The sequence below is a fragment of the Pieris napi genome, chromosome 12, assembly GCF_905475465.1.
Source record: "Pieris napi chromosome 12, ilPieNapi1.2, whole genome shotgun sequence".
NCBI classification, from domain to species: domain Eukaryota; kingdom Metazoa; phylum Arthropoda; class Insecta; order Lepidoptera; family Pieridae; genus Pieris; species Pieris napi.
In genome coordinates, this window is record NC_062245.1 from 12,682,281 (window position 1) to 12,709,333 (window position 27,053).

General features: G+C 34.9%; 2 protein-coding genes and 1 long non-coding RNA gene across 9 annotated transcripts; 2 read left to right on the top strand and 1 right to left on the bottom strand.

Moving 5' to 3' along the window:
* The first annotated feature begins 843 nt into the window (after positions 1–843).
* LOC125054304 lies at positions 844–2,647 on the top strand. Its single transcript, XR_007117692.1, has 2 exons — positions 844–1,415; positions 2,398–2,647. It is a non-coding gene; the product is annotated as an uncharacterized LOC125054304 (long non-coding RNA).
* On the bottom strand, positions 1,560–19,099 carry LOC125054299 (NAD(+) hydrolase sarm1-like). Of its 6 annotated transcripts, none has more exons than XM_047656087.1 (10): positions 18,746–19,098; positions 13,624–13,761; positions 13,377–13,528; positions 11,604–11,976; positions 5,053–5,295; positions 3,648–4,972; positions 3,340–3,575; positions 2,704–2,990; positions 2,390–2,556; positions 1,560–2,212 (listed from the first exon to the last, which is right to left on the bottom strand). In XM_047656087.1, the coding sequence occupies exons 1-10, from the start codon at positions 18,992–18,994 to the stop codon at positions 2,059–2,061; spliced, it is 3,324 nt and encodes a 1,107-aa protein (XP_047512043.1). In that variant the 5' UTR covers positions 18,995–19,098; the 3' UTR covers positions 1,560–2,058. The 6 variants fall into 6 exon arrangements, with proteins under 6 accessions (XP_047512043.1, XP_047512045.1, XP_047512044.1 ...); XM_047656089.1 differs by having other exon boundaries at positions 18,751–19,068; XM_047656088.1 differs by lacking the exon at positions 18,746–19,098 and adding an exon at positions 16,449–16,739.
* LOC125054301 (putative fatty acyl-CoA reductase CG5065) lies at positions 19,099–26,723 on the top strand. 2 transcript variants are annotated; one of them, XM_047656101.1, is made up of 9 exons: positions 19,099–19,210; positions 21,945–22,141; positions 22,860–22,982; positions 24,150–24,335; positions 24,735–24,930; positions 25,178–25,376; positions 25,448–25,687; positions 25,863–26,120; positions 26,273–26,723. In XM_047656101.1, exons 2-9 carry the CDS (start codon positions 21,950–21,952, stop codon positions 26,430–26,432), a joined length of 1,554 nt encoding a protein of 517 aa, XP_047512057.1. In that variant the 5' UTR covers positions 19,099–19,210; positions 21,945–21,949; the 3' UTR covers positions 26,433–26,723. The 2 variants fall into 2 exon arrangements, with proteins under 2 accessions (XP_047512057.1, XP_047512055.1); XM_047656099.1 differs by lacking the exon at positions 19,099–19,210 and adding an exon at positions 20,173–20,293.
* The last annotated feature ends 330 nt before the right edge of the window (positions 26,724–27,053 follow it).

A 27,053-nucleotide genomic window follows, 5' to 3' on the forward strand; every position in this document is an offset into this window, starting at 1 on the left:
GATAGTTTACTTAGAACTAAGATTTGAATTTTATTACTTAATGCAGAACACGTGAGTTGTAAAGCTTACAAGTGAATGGAATCCAATGTCAGCCGCCGATTTTGAACGTACTACGATGAAGAAGCGTAGGTGCTTTAGGTAGACAACTTTCTCTTTAAACATGCTTGCCAACATATTATTTAAAATGGTCGCTAAAAATTTAAAATAACTTTTTGGAAAAGACCTACATACATCAAAATTTTATGGCTAACCACAACATGAGTGACATATATGATCTTCAAACACGTAAAGAAAATAGTTGTTGTAGATAGTAATCTTACTACATAGTACCAAAGTCAATTAGTGTAAATAAAATAGTTTTTTCATATGGCATAAAAAATAAGAAAATTCATATGAAAGTAACTTATAACCAATTTGATTCAAACTTTTCTATAAATGAGCTTATAATATGTTTCAGTCAGATTATACTTTGTCACTTCACTTTACGTACTAAATGCAAAATTATTGTTGTAGATTTATATATAATAATATATTAATAAAATTGAAATAATAACCAACCAATAATAATTAAGAATTCATATTTACGATAAAACCGCGGGTTTTAGCGTCATAATCTGTGGATATTTCGAACTCCCTTTAATTTGTTGTATTTAATTGGTATATTCTTAATATATTAACAATTGTGTATGTAACACGTATTGATTATCAATATTTAATAACATAATAATAATCATTGTACGAATTCAAAGATCGAAGGTAGGTAAGGTAGAATCTAGACACACATTCATAGCTGTCAATTGTCAAATGTCAGAGGAAAATAATACGAAAGTGTAAAAAATTTGTTCTGCCAAGTGCCAAAACAAACTACAAAGTCTTGTTTACTTACTTAAATTTAATATTATTCTTAATGACGATCAAAAGTAACAAGAATTAAATGTAAAATAATATAAACTGTTGAATTACTAAAAATATGTGTGAAGATATTGTTGACTATTATGAAATCTTAGAATGTGACAGGGCCGCTAGTTACGATGAGCTCAAAAAGAATTATCAGAGACTAGCTTTGCTTTTGCATCCTGATAGAAATGAAAACAAGCAAAACGACGAAAAGTTTTTACTACTGCAGAAAGCCTGGTCAGTTCTCAGAGATCCTGAAAGTAGAAAGCAGTTCGATGCATTATTAGTATGCCACGACCATTCTAACCTCTTACTGTTCGAAACTTTATCGTTATCAGAGATGACTTTTGACGAAACTGAATGTGGATATTCATACCCCTGTCGCTGTAGTGGCTTGTACTTTTTAGAAATGAGTGATGCTAATCCACCATCTGTTGTTGTTGATTGCAATGAGTGTTCATTTTCTATCCAAGTGAATATACCTCAACTATGACAAAAAGTTCATAATATTTGATAAGGTAATATAATATTTCACACTGTACTGTTTATATTATTAAAGATTTATTTATTATAACCATAAAATATTTTCATTAACTTTTTTATTAACTTATATTTATAAATTTTGGTAATGGGAAAGGGTTCATAAATAAAGCAATATTTAATGATGTTGATACATTTAATTTTTAAAGCCTCTTAAGAAGTATTATGACACTTGTTTTCTACCTAATTTTGTACTTGGTGATCTTGTTGCTATTGCAGAGATTTATATTTTGGAATTATATAAATTGTCAATGTGTATAATTCTAAAATGTACATTGTAACCAATTTAATGACTTTGTACACTAAGGCACTATATTATATTCTTTAATAAAAAAGCGATTTGCCATGCTATAACGAATAACAAACTGTGGCACTTAAGCTATAGTAAAATTATTGCCATATGTATTGCATAATATAAAATAGGTACATTTAAATATTATATACATTATTTTGACTTCAAATATACAACAAGTGTTTGACAATAATTATAAAAATGTCTTATTCCTGACATACATAACCCTAATTGTACCAAAATACAGAAGGCAAATAAGTCCAAAAGTTAAAATCTGCCAGCTCATAAACTCAGAAATATGGTACAATAAAATAAGTAAGATATTGGGTTCATTTTTCAAATGAGTCACATTCTGTCAACTGCATATTTTGTTGAAAGTTTGGAGGACCCCTATTTAAAGCTGCACATGGAGTCTGGATAGATACTGGTCCTCTAAGAGATCCTTCCAGTCTTGTAGCAAGATTTGACTTGCCTCGGAGAAAACTGCAACAAATTGAATCTTATGTTACCAGATCTAAACAAAATAGAAATGCTTTATTATGTATTTTCCATTGTTTAACTAATTGATATGAAAAGTTTGTTTATCTTGATACACAATTAACATTATTTTAATTAAGCTGTACCGAGACAGATGAAAATGTCACCTTAATTTATGTATACCTTTCCAGTTTTTCAACACATGCATCCTGATAGTCATGGATCCATCTCACTGCATTGAAATGACATACAGCTCTCATATCTTCTGGCAAGTCCTCTGGCTCAGGAAATTCGAAGTTGTCGATTATTGGGACGATATTACATTGCGACTGCAAGGCGGCGACGATTTCCTGTAAGTAATTTTTGTAAACATTATTTTGGTACTGCATAGTTCTAAATAAAAATTTACGTTTGTTTTATTAAATTCACTTTTGTAGTGTTTTGAGTCTATTATTTATTTTTGTCTATTTATTAAAACGTTGTTCTATATCACTTACACGATGTAACCAATCCTTTTGTTCGGAATCATGCATGCATTTGTCTAGAGCATTTGGAGTGAGAACTAACAAAAAATGTTTAGCTTGTCTTATGCTCTGGAGCAAATTCTCAAATTTTCCAGCCTCTAGTCTTTCTACATCAATGAAAATGGTAAATCCACGTAAATTTAGATGGACTTTAAGTAAACTTGCTAATTGTGAACCATTTGATCTTCGGTAACTTATAAAAACATCTAAGTTTTTTACCATATTATCTTCTTCTAAACTTGGTAATCGACTTTCATAATCTGCAAAAAGATTTAATATAAAAGTAGTGCGGAGTGAATACTTATTTATAAAACAAAACATGACAGTGCCCAACTAGGCCTACCTAAGCTGCAAGTTTTATCCTCTTCCTGTTAATATATCACATTTTCATCAAAACAATTCCAAGCCACAAGCCACAAGTAGCTCCTAAATCTGCATTGCAATGATCTTGGCAGTGCAATATTTTTATTAATAGTGTAATAGGAAATAGGTTAAAAAGCAATATCAGGTTTAAGCATAGTCCGATACAAATATGTTATACATATGGAAACAATAGTGAAGTATACATACAAGGTTGGTGAAGTTATGTTTTGTAAAAATTAGGTTTACCTCTAATAGCATTCAATATTCTTAATCTATGTATACTGTTCTTTATGTAGCACTCATTTTCAAGTTGTTCGTCACTCAAACCAAAAATAGATTTCTTGTCTACACCAGCATTTAACATTGAATAAGTGTAAATAGTATACTCAGGCCCAATGCTTTGCAGAAATTCATGAAGACTACACGTATCTCGCAAGCTGTAATCTGCCATTTTTTTCAACTGTTGTAATTCTCTTGCAAATCTAAAATAAAATTCATATGATATTATCAAAATCTTCAAATTGCACAACTTTATACGATACGATTGCTTTTACCTTTTACGTTTGATTCCATTAGTCAGTCCAATGTCGTCTCGCAGGTTCTCTTCTGTAATTTGTAATAGTAGATCGCCATCAACCTTACTCTGGTAAAATTCATTGGCATATTCAATAAATCCTATTTGTTTAACCCACTCCTTTACATCTTCAATCGACCAAAGTGGCACTTGCTGTGATAGCTTGTGCGGTACTTCTTCACCTATAAATCTTAATGCTTGTGCAGCGAACTTAGATGCAATAGCATTAGGACAACTGGCCACCTTTTTGAGTGGCTCTATTGCGCCGATTTCTCTAAATATTTCGGTTTTACACTGTTGCTTTTTAATACCTGCCTCCATACAGAAATGAAAAGCTGCTAGGTTTCGTGCCTCCTCTCTCTTAGAACTCAGAACAGGCACGAGTTTTTGCAACCACGTTTTACTTTGTCCATGAGCATGTGCGAGGTTTGACCGAGCAAACTCGGATGGATTATGTGATGTGACGAACGGCTCGACAAGCTCCAATGTGCCTGATTTTAGAACAGCAGCTTCAATTTCTTTATTGGCAACTAAAACAGCAATAGCTAAACATGCGTAGTATTTAATATTGTCGTCGTTGTGGAACGCTAAAGGAAATAACCACATAGGAACTTTTCTTTTGATCATAGCTTCTTGATTTTCAGCCCCACCATACAGAGAAAGGTTGGCTAAGGCTGTTGCGCAGTGCCTTAACGTCTCTATGTCGTTTTTCCTACATTCAAATAAGACTGCATCCAATCCTCCTAATTTAATGACGTCACTACACGTTGCTTCGCTGTGTTTAAATAAATGTTGTAAAATTCCAGTGCCTACTCTTGAGTAGTCTACTAAGTTCGCATTTTTCGTACACACACATACAACTGCATTTACAACCTTTCCTAAGCCATTTTTCACTACATACTCTCTGTTTTCGGTGGTAAGGCATTGCTCGAGAATTTTAGCTGAGGCGAATTGCCGCTCTGGGTTTTTAGATTCCATACAATTTTCCATTAGAACATCAAGGCCGCCAGAAGTACGCAATATATTGCATAATGAATTTCCTAGTTCGTGTCCGTGTGTTGGTACAGCCCACGCCCTTCTTAGCATCAGATTTATTTTGTTAAAGTGCAACGATGCTGTATTAGTGTCCATGTCTTCGTTTTTGATCGCAGATATTGAAGCACACATTCTTTTTTTATATTTTTGAATTGCTATTTCAATATCTTTCTGGCTCGAATGGCAGTTTAGTTCTTCGAGATCGTCAAAGTTTAAACTCAGTAGATCACAGCTATTTGCTTTGTTGGTTCCGTTCAAAATGTCATCTATCTGCAACACAATAAAAGATTTTATAAAGCATAATACACAAATAAGAAATTTTTCAGGTGTACCTATTTAATCAAAAATACCTGCGACGACAGCACCGATGATGTTGAAATGTTTTTACTCGATACAGACATATTGGAATGTGCTACACTCGCATGTTCCTTGTGACTGTATATACCACTGGAACTGACTGTTTGTCTGGCTTGTGAAGTAGCCGTGCCTGTTCTTTCCGCGCTGAATGCATCGGTGTGCAGCCGAGAAGTGCTTGTTGACACATTGTTCGCTTCTTGGGTGTTCATTTCAGCGGTCTGAAGCGTACGCCTTTCCTATAAAAAGCTCTATATTAATCACATCACATATGCTAACTTCACAATATAGACTACACGAAAATATATTTACAGGTATAATTATACGCAAATTAGGCCTTGCACGTCGTTTTGTATACATGGTAGGCACTTGAAGGAGTTCGATTGGGCCTGTTTTTATTTGCATCAAAAGACACCGCGCGTCACGGCTCAGATTATGTACTGACTAATAACTAGGTATGTTATTGGATATAGGCCAATCGCGCGGGGATATGAAGATATTTTAATGTTTGTGTATACACGCTGCTCTTATAGAAGGCCGGTCTTATATAAGTACTATTTAAGTGTTCTGGAATCTGTATTTGTTACAAATGTAACTAAACGTTTGAATTTTTTTTATTATTCTTGACATACGTATCTTATTAAATATTACACTTATGCCCAGACATAGAAATCGACCGGCGGATGATTATGTCCGGACTTCTCGCAGGCCACGGGCCACGTCCACATCGTCCTATCCAAAGATTAGAAAAATGGCTAAATTTTTTTTAATTTGTATTTTCATTGGGTGTTTTAATAAAATTCCTAGTTTATACATTGTTAGAGAGCTAAGAAAAGATGTGCATCTTTGTGGAAAAAAATCTCAAATATCGCATTTTTAAATTCAAACCGATAATTGTTGTTTTGATATTGAAACCAGTGTTCAATCGTTTTTAATAATAAGAAACAAGAATGAGATTTAAATTGCTAATTATTGCATGATAATTTTGCATAATGCAAAAGTAAAATTATCACAAATAGTCACCCTATCACCTTCTAACGGGGATACGTCGAATTACATAAAACAAAAATTAATAACGTCGCGTTGAGGGTAGCGTACACGTTGACGAATCGTATCCATAAATTTAATGTTTAAAATAAATATAAGCGGTAAATCCCAAATTAACTGTGAAAATCGAACTGTGTTATTGAAGAACTACCTTGTCAAATATTGTCAGCCCCAGAAGAAGCAGAAAAAGTGCGTATAAGATCTTCTAGGACCACGTCAACAATACGCGACGCATGATACCACCAAGAATGCAGTGAGATCATTTACCTACAATAAGTGATATTGTGGATACATGAAGTGATTTAGTGCAAGGTCAATAGTGGCAAAGTGAGTGCGAGACTAGAAATACAAATATTAAATATTATTTAGACAGGTCATTGATATTCACGCAACTAAAATTTATCATACTATACGATTTATTCAGATCACTTGTCACGAACGTTGTGGCTCCGTACAAAAGTTCTTAACGTAAAATCTAACTGAAGCCAGTTCGATCCTGAGTGTCGACACATATAGGTTTATTTTTGTTTTATATTTTTATATTTTCCTTTTTCTTCTATATAATAAGGAAGGGAAAATTTGAGGAATAGATAAAATGCTCAAATGCATTGCATGCTCCAAGGACCTAGACATAAGCACGCAGATTCAATGTATACAGTGCTTTAGAGGTTGTCACAGTAACTGTACAGGACTTACAGTGGAACAATCAAGTGACACTTGGATATGTCCTCCTTGCATGCGTAGAGGACGGCGCTGCCCTGATGCATCGCCTGAAAATCCACAAGCCTCCACGAGGCGTCATAAAAAGGATCCAGGACAAAGCGACAAGCACTTGTCTAGGGATGACTTGCAGAAGGTAATTGCAGAGGGAATTAACCAGGCAATCGACGCTAAACTGGGTCACATACAGAATAAGCTGATCGAAACTCTAAAAGCTTCTCTTATTATGGAATTGAGAGAAGAAATTAAGTCCTTCATGATTCCATTCGTTGAAGAAACAAAATCTCTAAGGGAGGAATTAAATATACTAAGGAATGATCTCTCGAATAGCAATGCCATTGTAAGTGAACTAAAATCGCAAATTTCTAAGCAGCAGCAGTGGAACCGAATGAATAATATTGAGGTTGTAGGTTTACCTCAAACTAGCAACGAGTCGACACGCTCACTAATACAAAAAATTGCAAAACATGCTGACGTGGAATTGCAACCGGGCGATATTGAATTCGCCAATCGCGTACAGCCGAAGCAATCAACGCCAGGAAAGCCAAAAACAATTGTTGTTCGTCTCAGATCTCGCGACATTAAAGATAAAATTTTGTCCGGTTTACGAAAAAGGCGAGGAATTCAAACGTCTGATATTGGTTTGGCTGGTAATTCTAAGAAATTCTTTGTAAACGAGCACCTGACCCCTGAAAACAAATATCTGCTAAAAGAGGTTAAAACAATGGCTACGAACAAAGGTTACAAATTCGTTTGGGTCAGAAACTGTTGCATTTTTTTACGCAGAAACGAAGAGTCCCCAGCCATTACAATAAATTCGGAGCGGGATTTATCAAAAATTTCTTAGATTCAACTTCGCATTTGTATTTTTATTATTTAACTAATTATTTTACGGCATCGTTCGTGTATTTTTCAGTGGTTTTAGCAGCGCTTTGTTTCTTGATTTACAATTTCACATTAATAGTAACGCAGAATTCGAGATCTTCCTACCTAAATAAAAATGTTTGCATAAACGTTGGTACGTTTAGATTTTTCTTTAAATGTTGGATAAAACCCTAACCATATTCTATCAAAACGTGCGAGGCTTACGGACGAAAACGACTGAATTTTATCGCAATCTACTCTTATCTACTTTTGATATTGTTTTAATAACTGAATCTTGGTTAAGCGATAAGTTTTACGACAGCGAACTTTGCGGGGGTAATTATACTATGTTTCGGCGTGATAGAACTAAAGAAACATCACATAAAAAATATGGGGGAGGTTTGTTAATTTTTATATCTCCTAAATTGCAGGCTTATGAAAGACCTGAATGGAACTGCACTAACGTCGAAACTTTGTGGCTTACTATACCAGAAAATTCACTTGGAGCTAATGGTCGGCGTAATCTTCATATTGGATTGGTCTATATACCTCCCGATTCTAAGCAGCCGCAACGACTTATGACGTTTATTTCCTCATTCAGTCATATAATTGAATCAAACCCAAATGATTACTTCATAATTGTTGGTGACTTTAATCTTCCTATCATTAACTGGTTTCCCACGGGACCTATTATTTTAAAGCAGGGTACGACCCAGTTACAAGAAATCTCCGAAGATTTCATAAAAAAGTTAAATTCTTCTGGCCTAACACAACATAATTTTATTCCCAATATTTGTAACAATGTGTTGGATTTAATATTAAGTAATGTCTCTCTAGATAATACCAGAGCTGACATAGCATTGGTTAAGCCCGATATGCACCACCCCTGTTTAAGTATTGATGCAACTGACTTACTTCTGCGCAAAATGTCTCCAAAAGTTGGTCAAAAGTATAATTTCTATCGCGGTAATTACGAAGCTATTAATCAGGAACTAAGCGAGGTCAACTGGACACAGCATCTTAATGGAGACACTATAGATGAAGTTACAACAAAATTTTATGATATTGTGAATAGAACTATTATAAACAATGTCCCAATAAGCCGTAATAAATGCAATAATAAGTACCCCGTGTGGTACACTAAGTCTCTGATACACGTCATAAAAGAAAAACTAAAAGCTCATAGGCGTTGGAAAATGTACAAGAACCCGCGAGACTATGACGAGTTCTCGTTGTTACGTAGTAGGCAAAAGCGTATATCCAAAAAGTGCATGCTATCTTATGAACAGCATGTACAAGATAACATGGCTAAGAATCCTAAGGCGTTGTGGTCATACTTAAGAAACAAGAGGCAATGTAAATCTGGGTACCCTAGTATGCTAGTTTTTGGAGATGAGTCATATAAATCGGAGCCTGAGATTTGTGAGGGTTTTAATAAATTCTTCAACAGCGTTTTCCACTCTCCTGACGATACTTATGACCTACCTGAACTACCTGAGTCAGATATCATATATAATAACATTCACATAACGGAACACGACGTCTTTAAAGCTATAAAAAATTTAAATATAAACAAGGGTCCAGGTAGTGACGGAATACCAGCAGTTTTCCTACAAAGATGTAGTAAGGAACTTGCAGCACCACTATCACATATATATAATCTGTCCCTTAACACATTCTGTGCATTCCCTTTAAAATGGAAAGAAGCACATGTAGTTCCTATTCATAAAAAAGGCTCCAAAAACAGAATTGACCATTATCGACCTATCTCAATCCTTAATTCTTTTAGCAAACTGTTCGAAAAACTAGTACATAATGTTATAAGTCCATTAATCACTAAACAACTACCGGAGCAACAACACGGCTTTACTAAAAATCGCTCAACAGTTTCTAATTTGACTATTTTTACTGACTATATACTGAGAGGTATGGATGAGGGTGACCAAATTGACGCTATCTACACGGATATAGAAAAAGCTTTTGATCGCGTTGATCATATTATCCTGTTACATAAGCTTTTCTCCCTTGGAATACGTGGTGACCTTTACAGATGGATAAAGTCATACATAACTAACAGACGGCAAGCAACAGTAATATGCGGGTACAAAAGCATGTTCACTAACATTACATCAGGAGTACCCCAAGGTTCAATACTTGGCCCATTATTATTTAATGCTTATTTGTACGATATAAAATATTGTTTTCACTTTTCTAAACATCTTATGTTCGCGGATGACCAAAAAATTTTCTTAAGAATAAAATCAATAGATAACTGTAATCAAATTCAACAAGATCTTAATAGGTTAGAAATATACTATAAACAAAATAAACTTTCAATAAATATAAACAAATGTAATAAGATAACTTTTTCGCGTAAAAACAAAAAAATTCAATACACTTACAAAATCGATAACACCCCAATAAAACAAGTAAAATTAGTAAAAGACCTGGGAATACTATTAGATGAAAAAATGGGCCTATCACAACATATCGATGACATAACAGGCAAAGCGTATATGCAACTAGGATTTGTCAAGCGGTCATGCAAGACATTTAATAACATACATTGCATTAAAAGCTTATATTTTGCTTATGTTAGAAGCGTGCTGGAGTATGCGAGTGTTATGTGGTCTCCATATTATACTAAGTATAAAAAAGCAATAGAAAATATACAAAAAAAATTTGTAAAATTCCTTAGTTTTAAAAAATACCAATGCTTCGATAGTTATGCGCATTCTTGCAATTATTTTAATTTAGACTCATTAGAAAGTCGGCGAAGTCAGCAAGACCTGCTTTTTTTACATGGTATTCTTAATGGGCGGATCGATAGCCCTTATTTGCTGTCGTTAATTTCTTTTAAAATTCCTTCTCAATATGCGACAAGACACTCAAAATTGTTCCATGTGCCTCGTACGAACTCGAATTACCTGCATAATTCACCAATGTTTCGGGTTTTATCTAACTATAACACTAATTATGAGGAATTTGATATTTTCCACCTCACCAAGGAACATGTGAGAAAATATTTGAAGGGGCGGGAAGACTCGAATTTTGTTTAGGTTGTATTTGGTATTATTTTTTGTTTTAAATATTAAATTTCAGTTCTCTGTATATATTTTTTCTATTGATGCGCTTATTTGTTACATTTTTCTTATATAATATTGTATATCTATGTAATCTGTTTTGGCTTTTTGTACTGTATAAGTGTTTGTTTTGTAATATTTTGTATGTTAGCTGTAAGATTACTTATAATTAAATAAATAAATAAATAAAATAAATAAATAAAAAACTTTGCGAATAAAAAGAGTGGCGGAGAGTTTATTGCCAGTTCTTCTCTACCGTTCTACGCGTTGACGTTCATAAGTGAATATTGTGTTATATACCTATATGAATAAATTATTATGACTTATTTGACTTTGACTTACCAATAACCCTGTATAAATCAAAGGAGTTCTTGTACAAACTTATATAAAAGCTTTATCAAAAATCACCTCACCGAACCAGGCGAACCTCCCCGGCGTAAGATCCTCGTCGTCCAATTAACTATTTTTGCAGTCATTATTTTAGTTTAAAACGCACGTGTTTAAACACAGATAACATAATAAAGTGTTGTTACGACAAGGAGCCAAAGTAGACTGTCCACTAAAAGGTTTGCAGCTGTGACGTCACTTAGGATACTATTGATCGACCTGTGCCACGCGACGTCATGTCCTTCGACTGTAAGGCGCCTTGGGGGTCATGTTTTTATTTTTATATGGTTTGTGTACAATGCAGTTAATGTTTAAAAGAGATACTATCGCTGTTAGCCTTTTAACCTGTTAAATCCATACTCTAGTGGGTATTTCAAGATACGCCTTAAAAACTTCAAATTGAATTAAAAGCACTATCCAACTTCTAGAATCAAAAGCGTACATACTTGTTTATAGGCAGAGTTTTGTTCAGCAGTGAGGCTTTCAGCCTGTAGAAGCCGTTTCGTTGCACCGACGGCACTTTGGTCTGAGTACAAAACGTCCCCATGTTGCATATGTCTGGACCGAGAACTATTCGCTGCCGATTTCGAAGCGCTAAACCCATCCGTTACAAGGCTTGTGGAGCTGGCTGATGTGGTTCGAACTGCACTATATTTTAAATCATTCTCTCTTTCGTTCAAGTATTTTTGACATAGTTTACTATATGGTTCGCTTATATTGTCTAGCCTATTTACTTTTAAATTATTATAATCATTCTTAATAGATGTCTTTTCATTTATTTTATCCTTTTCTAAGATGTCTTCCATGGATTTCTTAAATCTGTAATCGGAAAATATTATAGTGTCGTCAGATAAATATTGTGTATGAAAAATATCTCTATCTTATCTAATGGGTGTTTTTTTTAGAGGTATAGAACTTTAAATTGCAATAAAACAACGATGGATTATTGGACTGTCATGATTTTTTTTTATTTGAAAGATAATCTTGTGGCAATACATTTAAAATATGATTTCTGGCATATGACTGCCACGGCTGGCTCGGATATAGTCCAATCTGGACGTCCAATTTTCGATGACTTTTTTCAACATTTGTGGCCGTATATCGGCAAAAACACGGCAAATGTTGTCTTCCAAATGGTCAAGCGTTTGTGGCTTATCCACATAGACCAATGACTTTACATAGCCCCACAGAAAATAATCTAGCGGTGTTAAATCACAAGATCTTGGAGGCCAATTCACAGGTCAAAAACGTGAAATTAGGCGGTGTCTTTCAGTAAATCGACTGTGGCACGAGCTGTGTGACATGTTGCGCCGTCTTGTTAAAACCACAGCTCTTGGACATCATGATTGTTCAATTCAGGAATGAAAAAGTTAGTAATCATGTCTCTATACCTATCACCATTGACTTTAACATTCTGGCCATTATCGTTTTTGAAGAAGTATGGACCAATGCTGCCACCAGCCCATAAAGCGCACCAAACAGTCAGTTTTTCTGGATGTAACGGTGTTTCGACATACACTTGAGGATACGCTTCACTCCAAATGCGGCAGTTTTGTTTGTTGATGTAGCCATTTAACCAGAAGTGTGCTTCATCGCTAAACAAAATTCGCTTATGAAAATCGAGAACAACGGACGGGAAAATTGGACGTCCAGATTGGACTATATCCGAGCCAGCCGTGGCAGTCATATGCCAGAAATCATATTTAAAATGTATTGCCACAAGATTATCTTTCAAATAAAAAAAAAATCATGTCAGTCCAATAATCCATCGTTGTTTTATTGCAATTTAAAGTTCTATACCTCTAAAAAAAACACCCGATATTATGTGTTTATAATGAAGTATGACATTCTACACACATATCATTCACATGGCAACAGGAACATAAAAGTGGAGCAAGATAGTACTAAACTGATGTCCAAGGTAATGTAATAGGAGAAGACAATTTAGAAGGATAGACCAGATTAAGATACAGGAGATGGTACGCGGCAGAGAGTGGCACAGTACAAATAGGAATGGCGGAATTTGTAGGAGGATTTGCCATGAAAGAGCGCAGAGATATTTAAAAAGAATGAGCTGATAGAAATATAAATGTGTTTAAATGTAAAAGTATCTGAAATAAAAGGCTATTATTATTATTACAAAGAAGTGTATTCAAATTGGCTTATCTCCTGACTCCTGTATTATGTTGAAAAAGTTTTTATAAGTAAAGTTGCAATACCTTTGCTCAAATTCCAGACTGTTAGTGTTGCTTAGGTTTTTCATTTCTGATATTGAACTCTTTAATTCCGATAAATGTGACTTCAATGAACTAGCTCGTTGTGATGAACTTTGTAGTCGCTGGTTTGTGATGGTGTTGAAAGTTGAATGAGGCTGTAAATAATTATTTGTTTTCGAGCTTCGTAAACATATTTGCCATATTTGTTACCTATGAAATTTTGGTTTAGGTAAGATTCAAAATTGTTTACCTGATCGTTCGAGGAACTAGAAGAATAATTCGTAGTTAAGCTTCGATAAGTGTAACAATCCTTCTTCGGTACTTCCATACCTTGAGGCACTACATCTTGCTTCATATTATTATTATGAAGTGAGTTTAAAGGCGGAACCTGTAAACATAAAACACCAAGTAAGGCAGGTGATGAGTTCCAAGTTAGAGTTAATTTGGGAGCTGAATTACAGGTGCCTCATACTTAATTACTTAAATACAGTTAGATGGAGAGGCTGTTCATTTAAAATTCAAATTAAGTTATCGAGATGTGAGTCATAAGTGATATTAAAACGAAATTCACCTATTATGTTACAACATTACATAAATAACTTAATTTGCATGATCATTCTATTACTCATACTTAAATGAGTGAATTATTATTTTAAAACAACAGCGGAACATGTTCTAAACGCCAAAGTATTCAAATAGAGGCAGGGTGAAGATTTTTGCAGATAATTTTTATTCAGTTAATCCATTTTGTGGGCAACATTCTGTACATATGTATTAAATAAAATATATTTTTTTATATCTCACATATAGACATTGATAATAATTAATGCATAGTCAGTGTCCTGTCCACCCTAAAAACCCGAAATGTTTTTAAGAACATTATTAGCATTCATCTTCTATCATTTTTTTTATATCATCACGCTTTGCTGACATTCCTCTCTCACTTTCATGACATTCACCATGCATTTTCGTGACCGACGGGTTATGGGTACTTGTCCCTTCTCTACTACCTCCTGTATGTACGACAAGGTCTAACAAACCCGACTTCATCAGACAAGGTTGTCGTGTATATCCTTCTTGTTAACCGCTTTTCAATCATCTGTTCTACATGGCCACACCACCTCTTCTATCATTATACCTATATAATCTTCTAAATCTTCTAATGTATAGTTAAAGGTATACCCGATGCTAGAACTGTTTAATACGCAAATATATTTTCACGAGTAATAAAAGGTCATATACATAATTGGCTTTCTTATATTTTGTTATTGCGGTTTTGGTTATGCTCTGCGTGCACGTGTAGCGTGATTAATATTTTTAATCACAAATTGTTAGCAAAGATCAATACGATCTTAATTGTTGACGGAATATCAAATACCGTAAGGCCTAATTTGTCTTCACTAAAACTATAATTAAATTCACGATCACACTCGGATTAAATTTAGCGTCATAAGTAATGTTATTGTAGTTGAAAGTACAATTTAAACATAATTTAATATCCTGGCCATACCTTGTATTAACGACAATATCACTTGCGGCTTTCGTTATCTTAACTGTATTAACTCGCTTCTTATCTCGTGTATACCTTACAGCATCACGCATGTTTGCGCTTATCACAATATTTTTATACACTTAACACTACATAACGTGGTACTGTTACAAGCTCAACTGACGCGTGTTGGCGCCGGACGAGTTAGCGAACATGTCAAATGTTTCGGGGATTTTAAACCTTCACTGGTTACTTTTAAGGTTACATTCACATTGTATTACCACAGGTGTTTCGCGAAGCTTTTATTTAAATTTAGATTTAAATGTTTGGTTATAGGGATCAAAATTAAACGGAAACGTGTCGATATACTTCTTTTTTATTTGTTGTCAGTACATGTGACAATAATGAATACTCGTCGATAGTAATTTATATTCTTGTACTGTGTTTTTATTAACACTTAACCGCAAGTATGGCAGTGTTAATAATATTAGCGTTATACTCTATGTTATGTGTATTTAATAATAACCATTGTATTTTGTCACAATTCAATACTCACTTGTTAAATGAAGTAATATTTATTTAATATTTAATTTAAATTAATATTTACTAACTGATAATGTAATGTTTGGATATTTTCTTTTCCATAGGTTTGAAAAGTGCGATGGGAGTTTTTAATTATCTAGTGTTTGTAGTATGGAAAGTTTTCCTGGTACGCTTATGGTCCGGTAATCTCATAGGGCTAACAAATCATTAAAGAGTCTGATGAATCATCCCAGCACGTGGGCTGTTATCACCAGTGCCGTTTGAAGTCAGACATGACTCAAATCGTTTTTTATTTAATTGAGGAAAATGTTAGATTGCTGAGGGGCTCGCGACGCCATCTACCATTGAGCTACCATTGGTTGATAGCTATTTAGGAATCGTGTCTTATTCGTCGTTATCAAAATTTTTAGTTATTCTTGGGTCAGCAATATTAAGATAATATTGTTCCAGTTTCAATTTAAAGGTCTATTAAGGAGCATGTGAAATAGATTTTATATACATTATAACTCGATTTACTACAGGTTAATGCAATGGTATAACAGGTCATTCACTTCACGTAGGCAATGTGTGATTATTCAATATCCTTGATATTGGAAATTTATTATTCGGTATTTTTTAAATAAATACTAGCTTATGATCGCTAATAAGGTTTACCATTTAAGGTTCACAGGATATAAGGTTTATTATCTTTAAACTTTAAAATAAATCAAATTATTATGAGATTAACCTTATGTAACAACTTAAGATAAGATTCTCTTGACGATTTTTAGTTTTTAACAAACATACACACAAAAGCGTACCAATTCTTAAAAGGCCGGTAAAGCACTAGCGAGCTCTCTGGCATTGAATGTGTCCATGCCTCATGGGCGGCGATATCACTTAACATGAGGTGAGCCTCCTGACAGTTTGCCCCCTGTTCTATATAAAAAAAACATTCTAACAATCATTTGTTTGTTATTAACGTCTCTACGTAACCTATATATAAATCTATATACTATTCGTAATATATAATAGTACAGTTTAACAGTTGAACTTTCCCTTACCTTTTTTGGTAAACAACTTCGAGGTTTTCCCGGAAACGAGTAAGAAATCGACGACATGTTATCGTCTCTTGGTACAACCATTGTTTTAAATATTTAGTTTAGAATATTTTTTTTTTTTTTATGAATATACATTATTACTCTTTTTGTAGTTTTGGTGACGCACAACACTTGATAATTATCATTATAATTTTTAACTACGCATTGTTTTAAGTTAGTTAGTTGCTAGATAATTCTGCAATACTAATATGTTTTACGAAAATATAAGAAGTAAAGAAAACTTAACACAGTGCGATAAGCAACGTGTTCTGCCGTGTACTGACGGGTTTTCCCACTATCAATGCAATCCAATGCGTATATCGCTATCTCTATCTTACACTATGGAACTGTAAAAGAAAAACTAACTAGTTAATAAGCAACTATTAAGATTTATAATATGAACCATGATACCTGTAGAATATATTGAAGTGTGTAATTAGAGAAATGACTTATGTAAGATGGAAATTCAATGGTTATTGTATTACAATTTTGATCGAAGTCTAGTACATATATAAATCAAAAGAAATTTCTCTTCATCTTTTCCTCTTCACGCAACTGCAACATTCTTAGAAATTAGCCTTATCTAAAGTAATAAAATTATCTGATGTCATTTTATGCTATGATTTTAAGGAAAACGATCTTCTCTAGTTACTATCTAGTTAATAAGGCAACCCATATATATATGTGTTAAACGATATCAGTAATCGTATAATTTTGGGCCATAAAAATAGGTATAAGAAAATGGGCACATGTAATGTTAGACATTGCTAATACATTATAGTAGGCGCGTTAATTTGTAATTTTTATATTTCCTTATTATATATTCTTGAACAACAAAATCTCTTTTTGATATTTATTTGTATAGATTTGGTAAATACTAGACGCTGCCTTTATGCTGTTTTTTGAATATTTATTCGATATGTACCTATGCTCCAAAAGCATGGTCTTAACGTGGGAATATTATTAAAACTTTTAGGAATTTGGAGTCCATCCAAAAACATGAGACATTCAAATTTTGTCAATACAATAACTATTAAACTGAGATTACTTTATTAAATTGTTTTGTTATTAAATATAAATCCTCTCTTATGATAAAATTCTGTCTGTACGTAAGATTGTAAATTACGAGACAATTGTAAATTTATTTATAGATTTTATTGTTAAAATGGAGTCGAGCCCTATCTTGTTCAAAGGCAATCACTTATGTAGTGGTTTTAGTTACTCTATTGTTGCATATAAATGAGATAAATATGATTTTGTCAAGTGTCGAAGTTTTCTTCTTATTTAATCCAAATGATTTATTTATTCGACGACACTTAGTTTATTACATTTTGTTACCTTTATTCATTAAATTCTCTTATTTATTAGATTTGATTTAGATTGTTGATATTGTTTGGATTTTAATCGATGCAGCTGGTATAGGAAGCCTATATTTTTATATAATTAAATGAATGTCTTTTTTACTTTAGGTACTTTTCTCTAAATGGAGTAATAAAAATTCAGCAGTACAACATTTTTTATATTATTTGTACGGCTTAAAAATTGTTGCGGTAATATGTAGTATTTTTTTAATATTTTATTCTCTTTTTCTCTTGGTTGTAAGTTAATTAGTTATTGTTTAGTTTTAATAGATGTGCTTAAAGTGCGGATTTAAATAAATAGCTCGAAGAGTCCTTGAATGTTAATAATGCACATTAGATCATCACAGAAAAAAGCCTAATAGATCTTAATAGCTTCACACAAACAGGATCAACGTGCCTATATATAACATTAAGAAATATATTGGACTGATATGTAACATACGCAGATTATTGTTTGCAACGCATAAGAATTTTGAAAACTGAGCAAAAAATCCACGTAAACGTTTTACTAATTTAGAATTATTTACTTTTAATATTAATAATGCGAGTGTGTTGTGGCTAAAATTTCGTACTTTCGTAGATAAGGAAACCTTGAATGACGAAACCATCTTAATTGAGTAAAGCGAAGTAGTTTTCTAATAAACGCGGACGTGCTACTACGATTTACACAAAAAAACGTTGAAGATCATTTACACTTAACGCTACTTCGTGATAGTAACTATTTACTAGTGCTAAAATCAGTCGTATCGTGTATTAAAAGGTCAGCAATGCCGCACAAAACATTATCTCATGGCTAAGAGCGGTCATAATTAAACACAAAGTAAACATGCGTAGATAACGAACATCTTTCCCCTTTTTACCTTATAAATAACTTGACCTTGCAAAATAACTTAAATGTACCTCACAATTTCCATTCGCCAGATCTTTTGACACACATTTATCTGGCTCTATTTTCGTGCTCTCGAAGTCTACGTTGTCGCGCCCAAGGATATATTCTTTTTTGACATCCGCTTTTTCGTTGCTATTTGTTAAATGACTTTCGCCTTTAATCGCGCCCATTGTTGGCGTCGTTTCCGCACAGTCGGTTTGTACTTTGTTTCGTTTATTTTTCACTTTTTTTTCGTCATTGTAACACTGCACGTTACCCATTTCGATTTGCAAACATTTCGTAACAATTTGGCCACCAAAAATTGTCGCGCTCGATCGATCGCCAGCACGTCGGCGTCGGCGCCGGCTCGCGTAATGTCTGTGTTTGCCAGTGAATCGTGATCATTGAATGTTATATATTGTATATGTTTTGTATTTTGATATAGAGGCGACAATTCCATAGCTACGAACAGCAAAAATGTTACAAATTATTTCAAGGTAATTATGTATACGTGTAATTGTGACGTTAAAGTATTCTGTACATACAATAACATGAGAGTTCCGCGCTTTATATAAAATTATAAATGTAAGTCTTGAAAACTCGTTTTTATTCGTGATTAGTCTTCAAAACAAGATGAAACGATGAGGTCATTCTATAATGATGTTTTGTTTTTTTAATTACTTCGCTTACTAACAAAGTATATGGATTTTAATTATATTATAGATAGTGACATCTATGTGGGCTTTTCGTATTTCGGTCCATTATAAATACATAACCGCCCGACTTAATTATAATATATTACCTAATCATTTGTGAAGTCGCCACTAGAGGGCGCTTAAACTGGAACGTATTCGTTATTCGATGAGGTATATTGTTGTTCTCGTTACTTGAAATAAGCATTACGTACGTAATTTGTTAGAAACGGAAATTGGCGAACAAGTTCCGCTTTCCCAACCCTATTTGAAATTACGCATTCGCAACTAAATGTTAAGAATGTTGCGGGTGTTTGTTGCAAGATCCAAAACATGTAAATTAAAGTGCTGCTACTTTAATTTACATGTTTACATGTTTATACAAACTTTATTCAGCGTCTTCAACTGAAACGTTCTGATGCCGATATTGGATAAACAACAATTCTTTCGGATGAGACTATACTGGAGAGCTGATAGCACTGATGGCAAGACCCAGCCACCATGTCCAAAGTCATAATATGTTACTAAGACGTACATAGAAACTAATGCTTGAGAATTAGTCATAAGAGATCGGAACTCTTTTATATATTCATTTTAAGCTCGTGCACGAAAAACATTTGCTTTACATTAAGAAATAGGGGTCGAAATATGTATGTAGTTGATCGTTAAAGTTGGCCACATTTTACATAACTTTTGACTGGTGTTATCCGATGTCCAAACCGCTTATTTTCGGGCAAAGGTTTAGGTTTACCAAATAGTCTCCGTGACTAAGCCATGGCGGCCTAGTATCTAGTAACTGGCATCACGCAAGCCTACTCTTGTACAACAGGTTGTATGTCAGTTGAACTGCGCCCGCGCACCAACAACGTCGCACTGCTACCTCGATAGGCAAGTTTTCACTTTTTACTATTTCTTTAAAGATGTGAATTAGACCCACGATGATATATTGTATCATCGGAAGCCATTCGTTCGAATAAAAGTAGGTTTGTTTCTAAGTTAATTATTTTTATTTGCAAACAATGATATTTTGTGATCTCAGTATGTAATTCGTATAGATGGTTATTGCAGCGACTGTTTAGTGGTTATTTCTATTGCAGTGGTTTAAGTGTATTATGTTATCCTTTAACTGTTTTGTAAATAAATAATAGGTGTCTAAGTGCAACTTCCGGCTTAAAAATAAACATTGCAGTTAGCAGTTATTTCGATTTAGCGTGTACATGCAAGCTCATATGAATATTGAACCATACTGTGAAAAGCTAATCCGATACATTAAACGTAATATACAATATTTACTTTTATGTCGATGATAAAGAAATTATGTCAGTGATATGTTAAATTCTTTTAAACAGAAATGTATGTATTCGACCTTTGAATAAAGTATTCACTTGATTAATTTTATAAATTTGTCGTTTAACAACAATTAGTGCTTACGCTAGTGATAAATCGTCTTACGTTCGCATACAACTATTTACGTAAGCGTAGAATTACCTGTTCGTAGTAGAAAGCTATAACATGTCTTTAACTGGCGTTTGTTGACAAAATATTAAGTTTAGATTTTAGACTATCGGCAGTTACATTTTAAGATCTAAGTTTTAAATAAAAATGTATTTCCGGCAAGTTTAATGGTAATCTTTTGAGTCTAGTGAGACTTCACTTGTCAGAGGGGTTTTGGTTATCCTTCTATAAGGATATCCATAGTTGTTCCCCTCACACTTTAAAATAGATTTTTGTTTAGTTGTTATAATTTAAATGTTTTGTTTGAATTCTTAATCTTTTCGTGTATGTTATGTTTGCTTATAAGAGCCTGTCACATTAAAAACTGTTATTTATTTTTCTTGTACCAATGTGTCAGTTTTACGAGAGTTGTCAAGCTTTTATAAATCGGGCAAAACGGGTCTATGGGCCGGGAGCTAGTGACACAAAATAGTGTGTCATTTGTACCAGTATGGCGGTTCTTAGGGGTCTACCTACGAATATCAGCAGTTCATCAGACACAAAATAACTTATTTTTTTATCCTTATTCTATGTAGAGAACATCGCACTCATAATGTTAATTCGCAAATGTGCGTGTTTGAGCTTGCGTCACTGTAAACCGCACTTGCTTATGAAATACTTACATACTTGCTTTTAGCGCTACGCTGAAATTAATTAGCTGAAATGCAAGTAATTTTCAATAATTTTAATCAATAATTCAATCGTTTGCTCTCTCTTTAAATAAAACCTTTAGCTTTGTTGTAAGTTAAGAATTTTGATAAATATGTATTTAGGTTAATAAATATTGAATGTCGACCTGTTGTAAGATCAATGATCTTTCGAGGGTATTGAAATAGAGATTGAACTCTATTATAAAATTTATTTATTTATTAACCCAAATAAGTTGCCATTACGGGTCACCCCAAGTCTGCAACAATTTCTACTTATATTACTTAGCTATAAGTTTATCAGGAATATATTATTTATAATATTTTAATATATATTTACAATGTTGCGAATTTAGCCAACATATTATTGTTTGCCATATAATTATTTTATTTAACAGGCAAAATGACGTCGGAGGTTAACGAGTGGTATAAAGGCCGAAATGTGCTGGTGACCGGAGCCTCCGGGCTCATGGGCAAAGTCCTCATCGAGAAGCTTCTCTACAGCATCCCTGACATTGGCTGTGTATACGCATTAGTTAGGGGTAAGAGAGGAAAATCACCCGAAACTCGAATAGAAGAAATGTGGAAATTACCTGTAAGTTTAGATATAGTCTTTATTCCATAGCAATCTAATCTTATGCCGAGTTAAAATAAAACTGTGTGGGATCAAGTTAAGTTGATCTTACCTAACATTTACGTAACGGTCCTTATAGTGCTCGAAAAATCCAAGTCATGTCATTTAATGCTTGAACATAATAGACGTACATAATGATTTCTCTTTCATAGATCTCGTTTATTATTTACATTGATAAAACCACTGAATATACTTTGATGAACGTTTGAGTAAAGAAACATAGGCCAAACAAAAACGTCAGTAAGTTATATTTTGTACATTAACACACGACAAAATTTAATATATAGGTATATATCTAATAGTAATTAAATTTTATTCAAGACAGAAATATTTTTCTGACAAAATTACCCCACACTAGCCCCTGTGTTGTGGGTAACTAGATTACAATTATTCCCCACGGAATACTTCTTTCTATGTGCGCATTTAACATTTTCTCGAACGGTGAAGGAAAACATCGTGAGGAAACCGACATGTCTTAGACCCAAAAAGTCGACGGCGTGTGTCATGCACTGGAGGCTGATCACCTACTTGACTATTAGATTTAAAAAAAAATATCAAGAAACAGATTCAGAAATCTGAGGCCAAGACCTAAACAGCGCCACTGATTTTTTTTTTTTAAGGACAACGATTGGCGTTGGAAATTGTTTTAGAGCTAATTGATAGATCTAATTTGTTTCAGTTATTTGCAAGAATAAGGGAAGAAAAGCCACACGTCATGAAGAAGTTGGTGCCCGTGACTGGGGACATACTCAGCGACAATCTCGGCATAGACAGTGACAAACTAGAGAAAATATACAATGAGGTAAGTTTTTGAATTTAAATGTAGGAAACGCTAGAGAATCATTATAATAAGCAAACTTATTCAGATGATAGTTTATTTTATGTTTTTATCAAATATATTCGGTAGGTGGTTCGTTGCGGTAGGTACTTATAATAAGTACCTACCGCCCTTTCATAGGCAGTCTTTAACGATCCCAAATCTACAAATATATAAAGGAGCAGTAGGGATAGTCTGTCTCTGTCTGCGTCAGTGCTGTCTTATAGACGAAAATATCGTAGAGTTAAGGGAAGACCTTTGTCTGCCGCAGCTTTAAAGTGGGATTATAAGAACAAAGCAGTTCGATTATTCAGTATTTTAGGAGTATAGTTTAGAAATAGCAAATGTGCTCAGCTGAATGTGCCCGATGCGGACAATTACATTCGTCAAGTGAAAGTTGTTTAAAATCCTTCAAAGACCACGCTCCACGGAGGTTTTTTGATCTTACGATAGTTTTATTTAGTTTATAATAGGTTAGGTTTGAGTAATAAGAGTCTAAATGCATTATATTTACAACAATTAATGTTCTATCAGCCTTGACATGGAAGTCATGGCAACCTGTCAAGAGACGACGAAATGTGTAAAAGAAAAATGGAAAAAAACTTTGGATGTGTCAACCCTAGCTGCCGGTAGATGCAATATGTTTTTTCTAAAATATGTTGTTATAAACTGATGCTAGGTCACATTTATATTCAGTTTAGTTACCGAAGCTATAGTTTTGACGAGTCCACGTGCTGCTTCCACACTACTCGATATTGCGACTCACTTTCTCGTGAACTTTTTATCTATATCTAATTATTATTTGTTATATTTTTATTTAAACCTATTTAAATTGTTTTCAATCATATCATCACTTTACTGCAGTTTTTAAGTCTGTTATGTCATAATTCGTTACGTGATTTAGATTTTTTTAAACTGACGAATAGTAAAATCACTTTCACTATTAGAGTTTGAATAGTGCCTATTATTAATTAACGTTTCTAAACCTGTTTTTTTAAAAAATATTACTTTCCTTTATTTTGCTATATTTATTATCACTTTAGCTGGTGTTTCGACACGGCTTTGTACGAGTTACTACTTGTTACTTTTAGTGTAGATATTTGTCAAATCTCTAGAATTTGAGTTTTCATCTAAGGATATAATAATTTCCAGGTGTCAATAGTCTACCACTTCGCGGCCACTCTCCGCCTGGAAGCGCCCCTCAAAGAGGGCCTGGAAATGAACACCAGAGGGACGAAGCGGGTTCTCGATCTCGCAAAGAAAGTGAAGAATTTGGTCTCCTTCGTTCACCTCTCTACGGCGTTCTGCTATCCCGACTACGAGAGGTTGGCGGAGAAGGTAATTCTAGTCACGGGTAGAGTGGATCTCGATCCCGACGTCGCACATTCGAACCCTGGCTATGCACCAATGGACCAATAATTTCTCTAGTACACAAAATAAAAGTTCTTCAATAAAATTGTAGGTGCTGTTTCACCGCCCTTACCGATTGCTTTCCAGGAATCTTGTGGAAAGAGGCATGTCTCAAATTCAACAATCTAGTCTTCTAGGAAGTAAACATAATCTAACAGATGCTGAGCCATTTAGGCTTAGAAGAACTGGATTATTATTACAACACTCGGTCACGTCTTGAGTTCATTTTTCCGTTCTTTTTCGTATTCTACGTCGCGTACATTTGGGTCGAGTTTGTTGTATAACCGTATTTTATATTTATAATTTTGCAAACGCAAAACTTTTCAGGTCCACGATCCCCCCGAAAACCCTCACGACGTGCTCCGCGCCGCCAGCTGGCTCTCCGAGGAGCAGCTCGACCTGATAGCTCCTTCGCTGATGAAGAAGCACCCCAACTCCTACACGTACTCCAAGAGGCTGGCCGAAGCCCTCGTCAGGGAGGCCTATCCCGAAATACCCGCAGTCGTCGTGCGACCCAGCATCGGTGAGGGAACGGCATTTATTTTTTCACTATCTCGATCTCGATCTGATTTCTATTTTTTTTGGAAAATTTCGCATCCACCGAACCAGTATTAAAATTGCAATATCGCATCAGTCATTCATCTAGTTCTTCATGGCGTGACGCTTTTCTTACTTCGATCTTCAGTTATGAGAAGAGTTTCACAATAATCCTTGTGTTCAATACAATCTGTCCGTCGGCATGTGTGCAACGAGCGTTGGTATATTTCCAGTGACCCCCTCCCACAAGGAGCCGGTCCCCGGCTGGGTGGACAACCTCAACGGGCCCGTCGGGCTCATGATCGGGGCCGGCAAAGGGGTCATCCGGTCCATGCACTGCTGCGGGCACTACCACGCCGAGGTCATCCCCGTGGACATCGCCATCAACGCCCTCGCGGTCATCCCTTGCCACCTCGACAAGAAGGCGGATCGGTGAGTCGGTTTAACCTTGAACAATTTGAAAAAAAAGACTTCGGAGCGGTCCCTGAGAACGATAACTTCAGCTCGCCAGAGATCCCGGTGTTCAATCTGACGACCGGAGACCAGAGAAAGGACACTTGGAAGGAAGTGCTGGACGTGGGCAAAGCCACGGTGCGGAAGTACCCCTTCGAGGGACCCCTTTGGTACCCCGACGGCAACATTCGCCACAACAAGTTCTTCCACGAGCTGTGCGTCTTCTTCTACCACATCGTGCCCGCTTATCTCATCGACTTCCTCATGCTGCTCTTCGGCCAGAAGCGATTGTGAGTGGCTTTTGAATCTAATTGCACGCTAACTGTGTCTAATTGTGTACACGCTGCGATGAAAAGAGACTTTGAAAGAGAATCTGTTCTCTGCTCTTTCTTTTCGAGATCGACTCATGTCACGGGATGAGTCGGCGAGATCCCGGAGTCTCATGTCATGTTAATTATGCTCCAGCATGGTCCGCATCCAGAAGCGCATCTCGGTGGGGCTGGAAGTGCTGCAGTACTTCACGACCCGGGAGTGGTGGTTCGACACGGATCGCTTCAGAGGACTGCCCGGGACCCTCAACGAGACCGATCTGTCTCTCTATCCGATGGACGTGATGAAAATCCAGATCGAACCCTACATAGAGAGCTGCATGATCGGTGGGAAGCTGTACTGCCTCAGGGAGAGACTCGAAGATCTGCCGAAGGCCAGGCTGCAGAACAATATGTGAGGGCCTTTGTTTTCCCCGATTTCAGTTATTTATTTTACATCATTTCTGTCTCAATGAAAAACATCGTAAGGAAGCTCATACTGTCTTATACTTTTCTTAGATTTAATTTAAAAAAAAATAATTCCTAACAAATAAGTGTTCGTTTCAGATTATACTTTCTAGATCTGGCGGCGTCGGCGTTCTTCTACTTGGTAATGCTATACTGGCTGGTCCTTTACGTCCCCCCCTTGAGGAGCACTCTGGCACTCGGCGGACCCCTCGTGAGGTATTTGCCCCTCGTGGGGAATGTGGTTTTTCCAAATAAATAATTCCCACTCGAAACGACGTTTCTGTGTAATCTATTCGGTGGCAGATTTCGTTGTGTGTGACATGTTTTCTTATAAAATATCTGCTGACGCTCGGGGTGACTGTGAGGTCGCCGACCGATTGACCTGCGGTAACTTTTATATTTCATTATAAAAGGTATATATTATTATAAATGAGTATTAAAACGTTTCGCCTTTTATTAAGCTAAGCCAAATATTAACTTTAATAACGGGATTGTGTTTTATCGCTTAATTAAGTTAAATAACAATTTTAAAATAAATATAATTATAATATAACATCTTTTATTTTTTGGCGTTTTGTTTGATTAATAAATAAAATATTAACAATATGATAATGTATTTTATCCATTTCTCGGTTCGCAGCTTATATTTCACCGAGCCGAAGACGATTTACTGAGGTATATACCAAAATTATTACAAGATATTACAAAAATAAGAAAAATATTAAATTTTATATTCAAAATCTGTCCTTACGAGTACTCCCATAACACGAACAATAAGTAAAATGGGATGAAATACAGACGTATTTGGAACTGAACGCAAGCAACGCGTTACGCGTCGTTCGAACATTGTTGCTGATGTCAAACGATGACGACAGATTTT

What these genes read in the sequence shown, in the direction of transcription:
- LOC125054299 (XM_047656087.1), bottom strand. Translation starts at nt 18,994, where the DNA reads ATGGGTAACGTGCAGTGTTACAATGACGAAAAAAAAGTGAAAAATAAA. An exon ending in CATCGGTGCTGTCGTCGCAG is followed by an intron (nt 4,973 to 5,052) that starts GTATTTTTGATT and finishes ATTGTGTTGCAG; the next exon opens with ATAGATGACATTTTGAACGG. An exon ending in TGTGTTGAAAAACTGGAAAG is followed by an intron (nt 2,213 to 2,389) that starts GTATACATAAAT and finishes AATTTGTTGCAG; the next exon opens with TTTTCTCCGAGGCAAGTCAA.
- LOC125054301 (XM_047656101.1), top strand. Translation starts at nt 21,950, where the DNA reads ATGACGTCGGAGGTTAACGAGTGGTATAAAGGCCGAAATGTGCTGGTG. An exon ending in ACGAGAGGTTGGCGGAGAAG is followed by an intron (nt 24,336 to 24,734) that starts GTAATTCTAGTC and finishes AAAACTTTTCAG; the next exon opens with GTCCACGATCCCCCCGAAAA. An exon ending in CGTCGTGCGACCCAGCATCG is followed by an intron (nt 24,931 to 25,177) that starts GTGAGGGAACGG and finishes GTATATTTCCAG; the next exon opens with TGACCCCCTCCCACAAGGAG.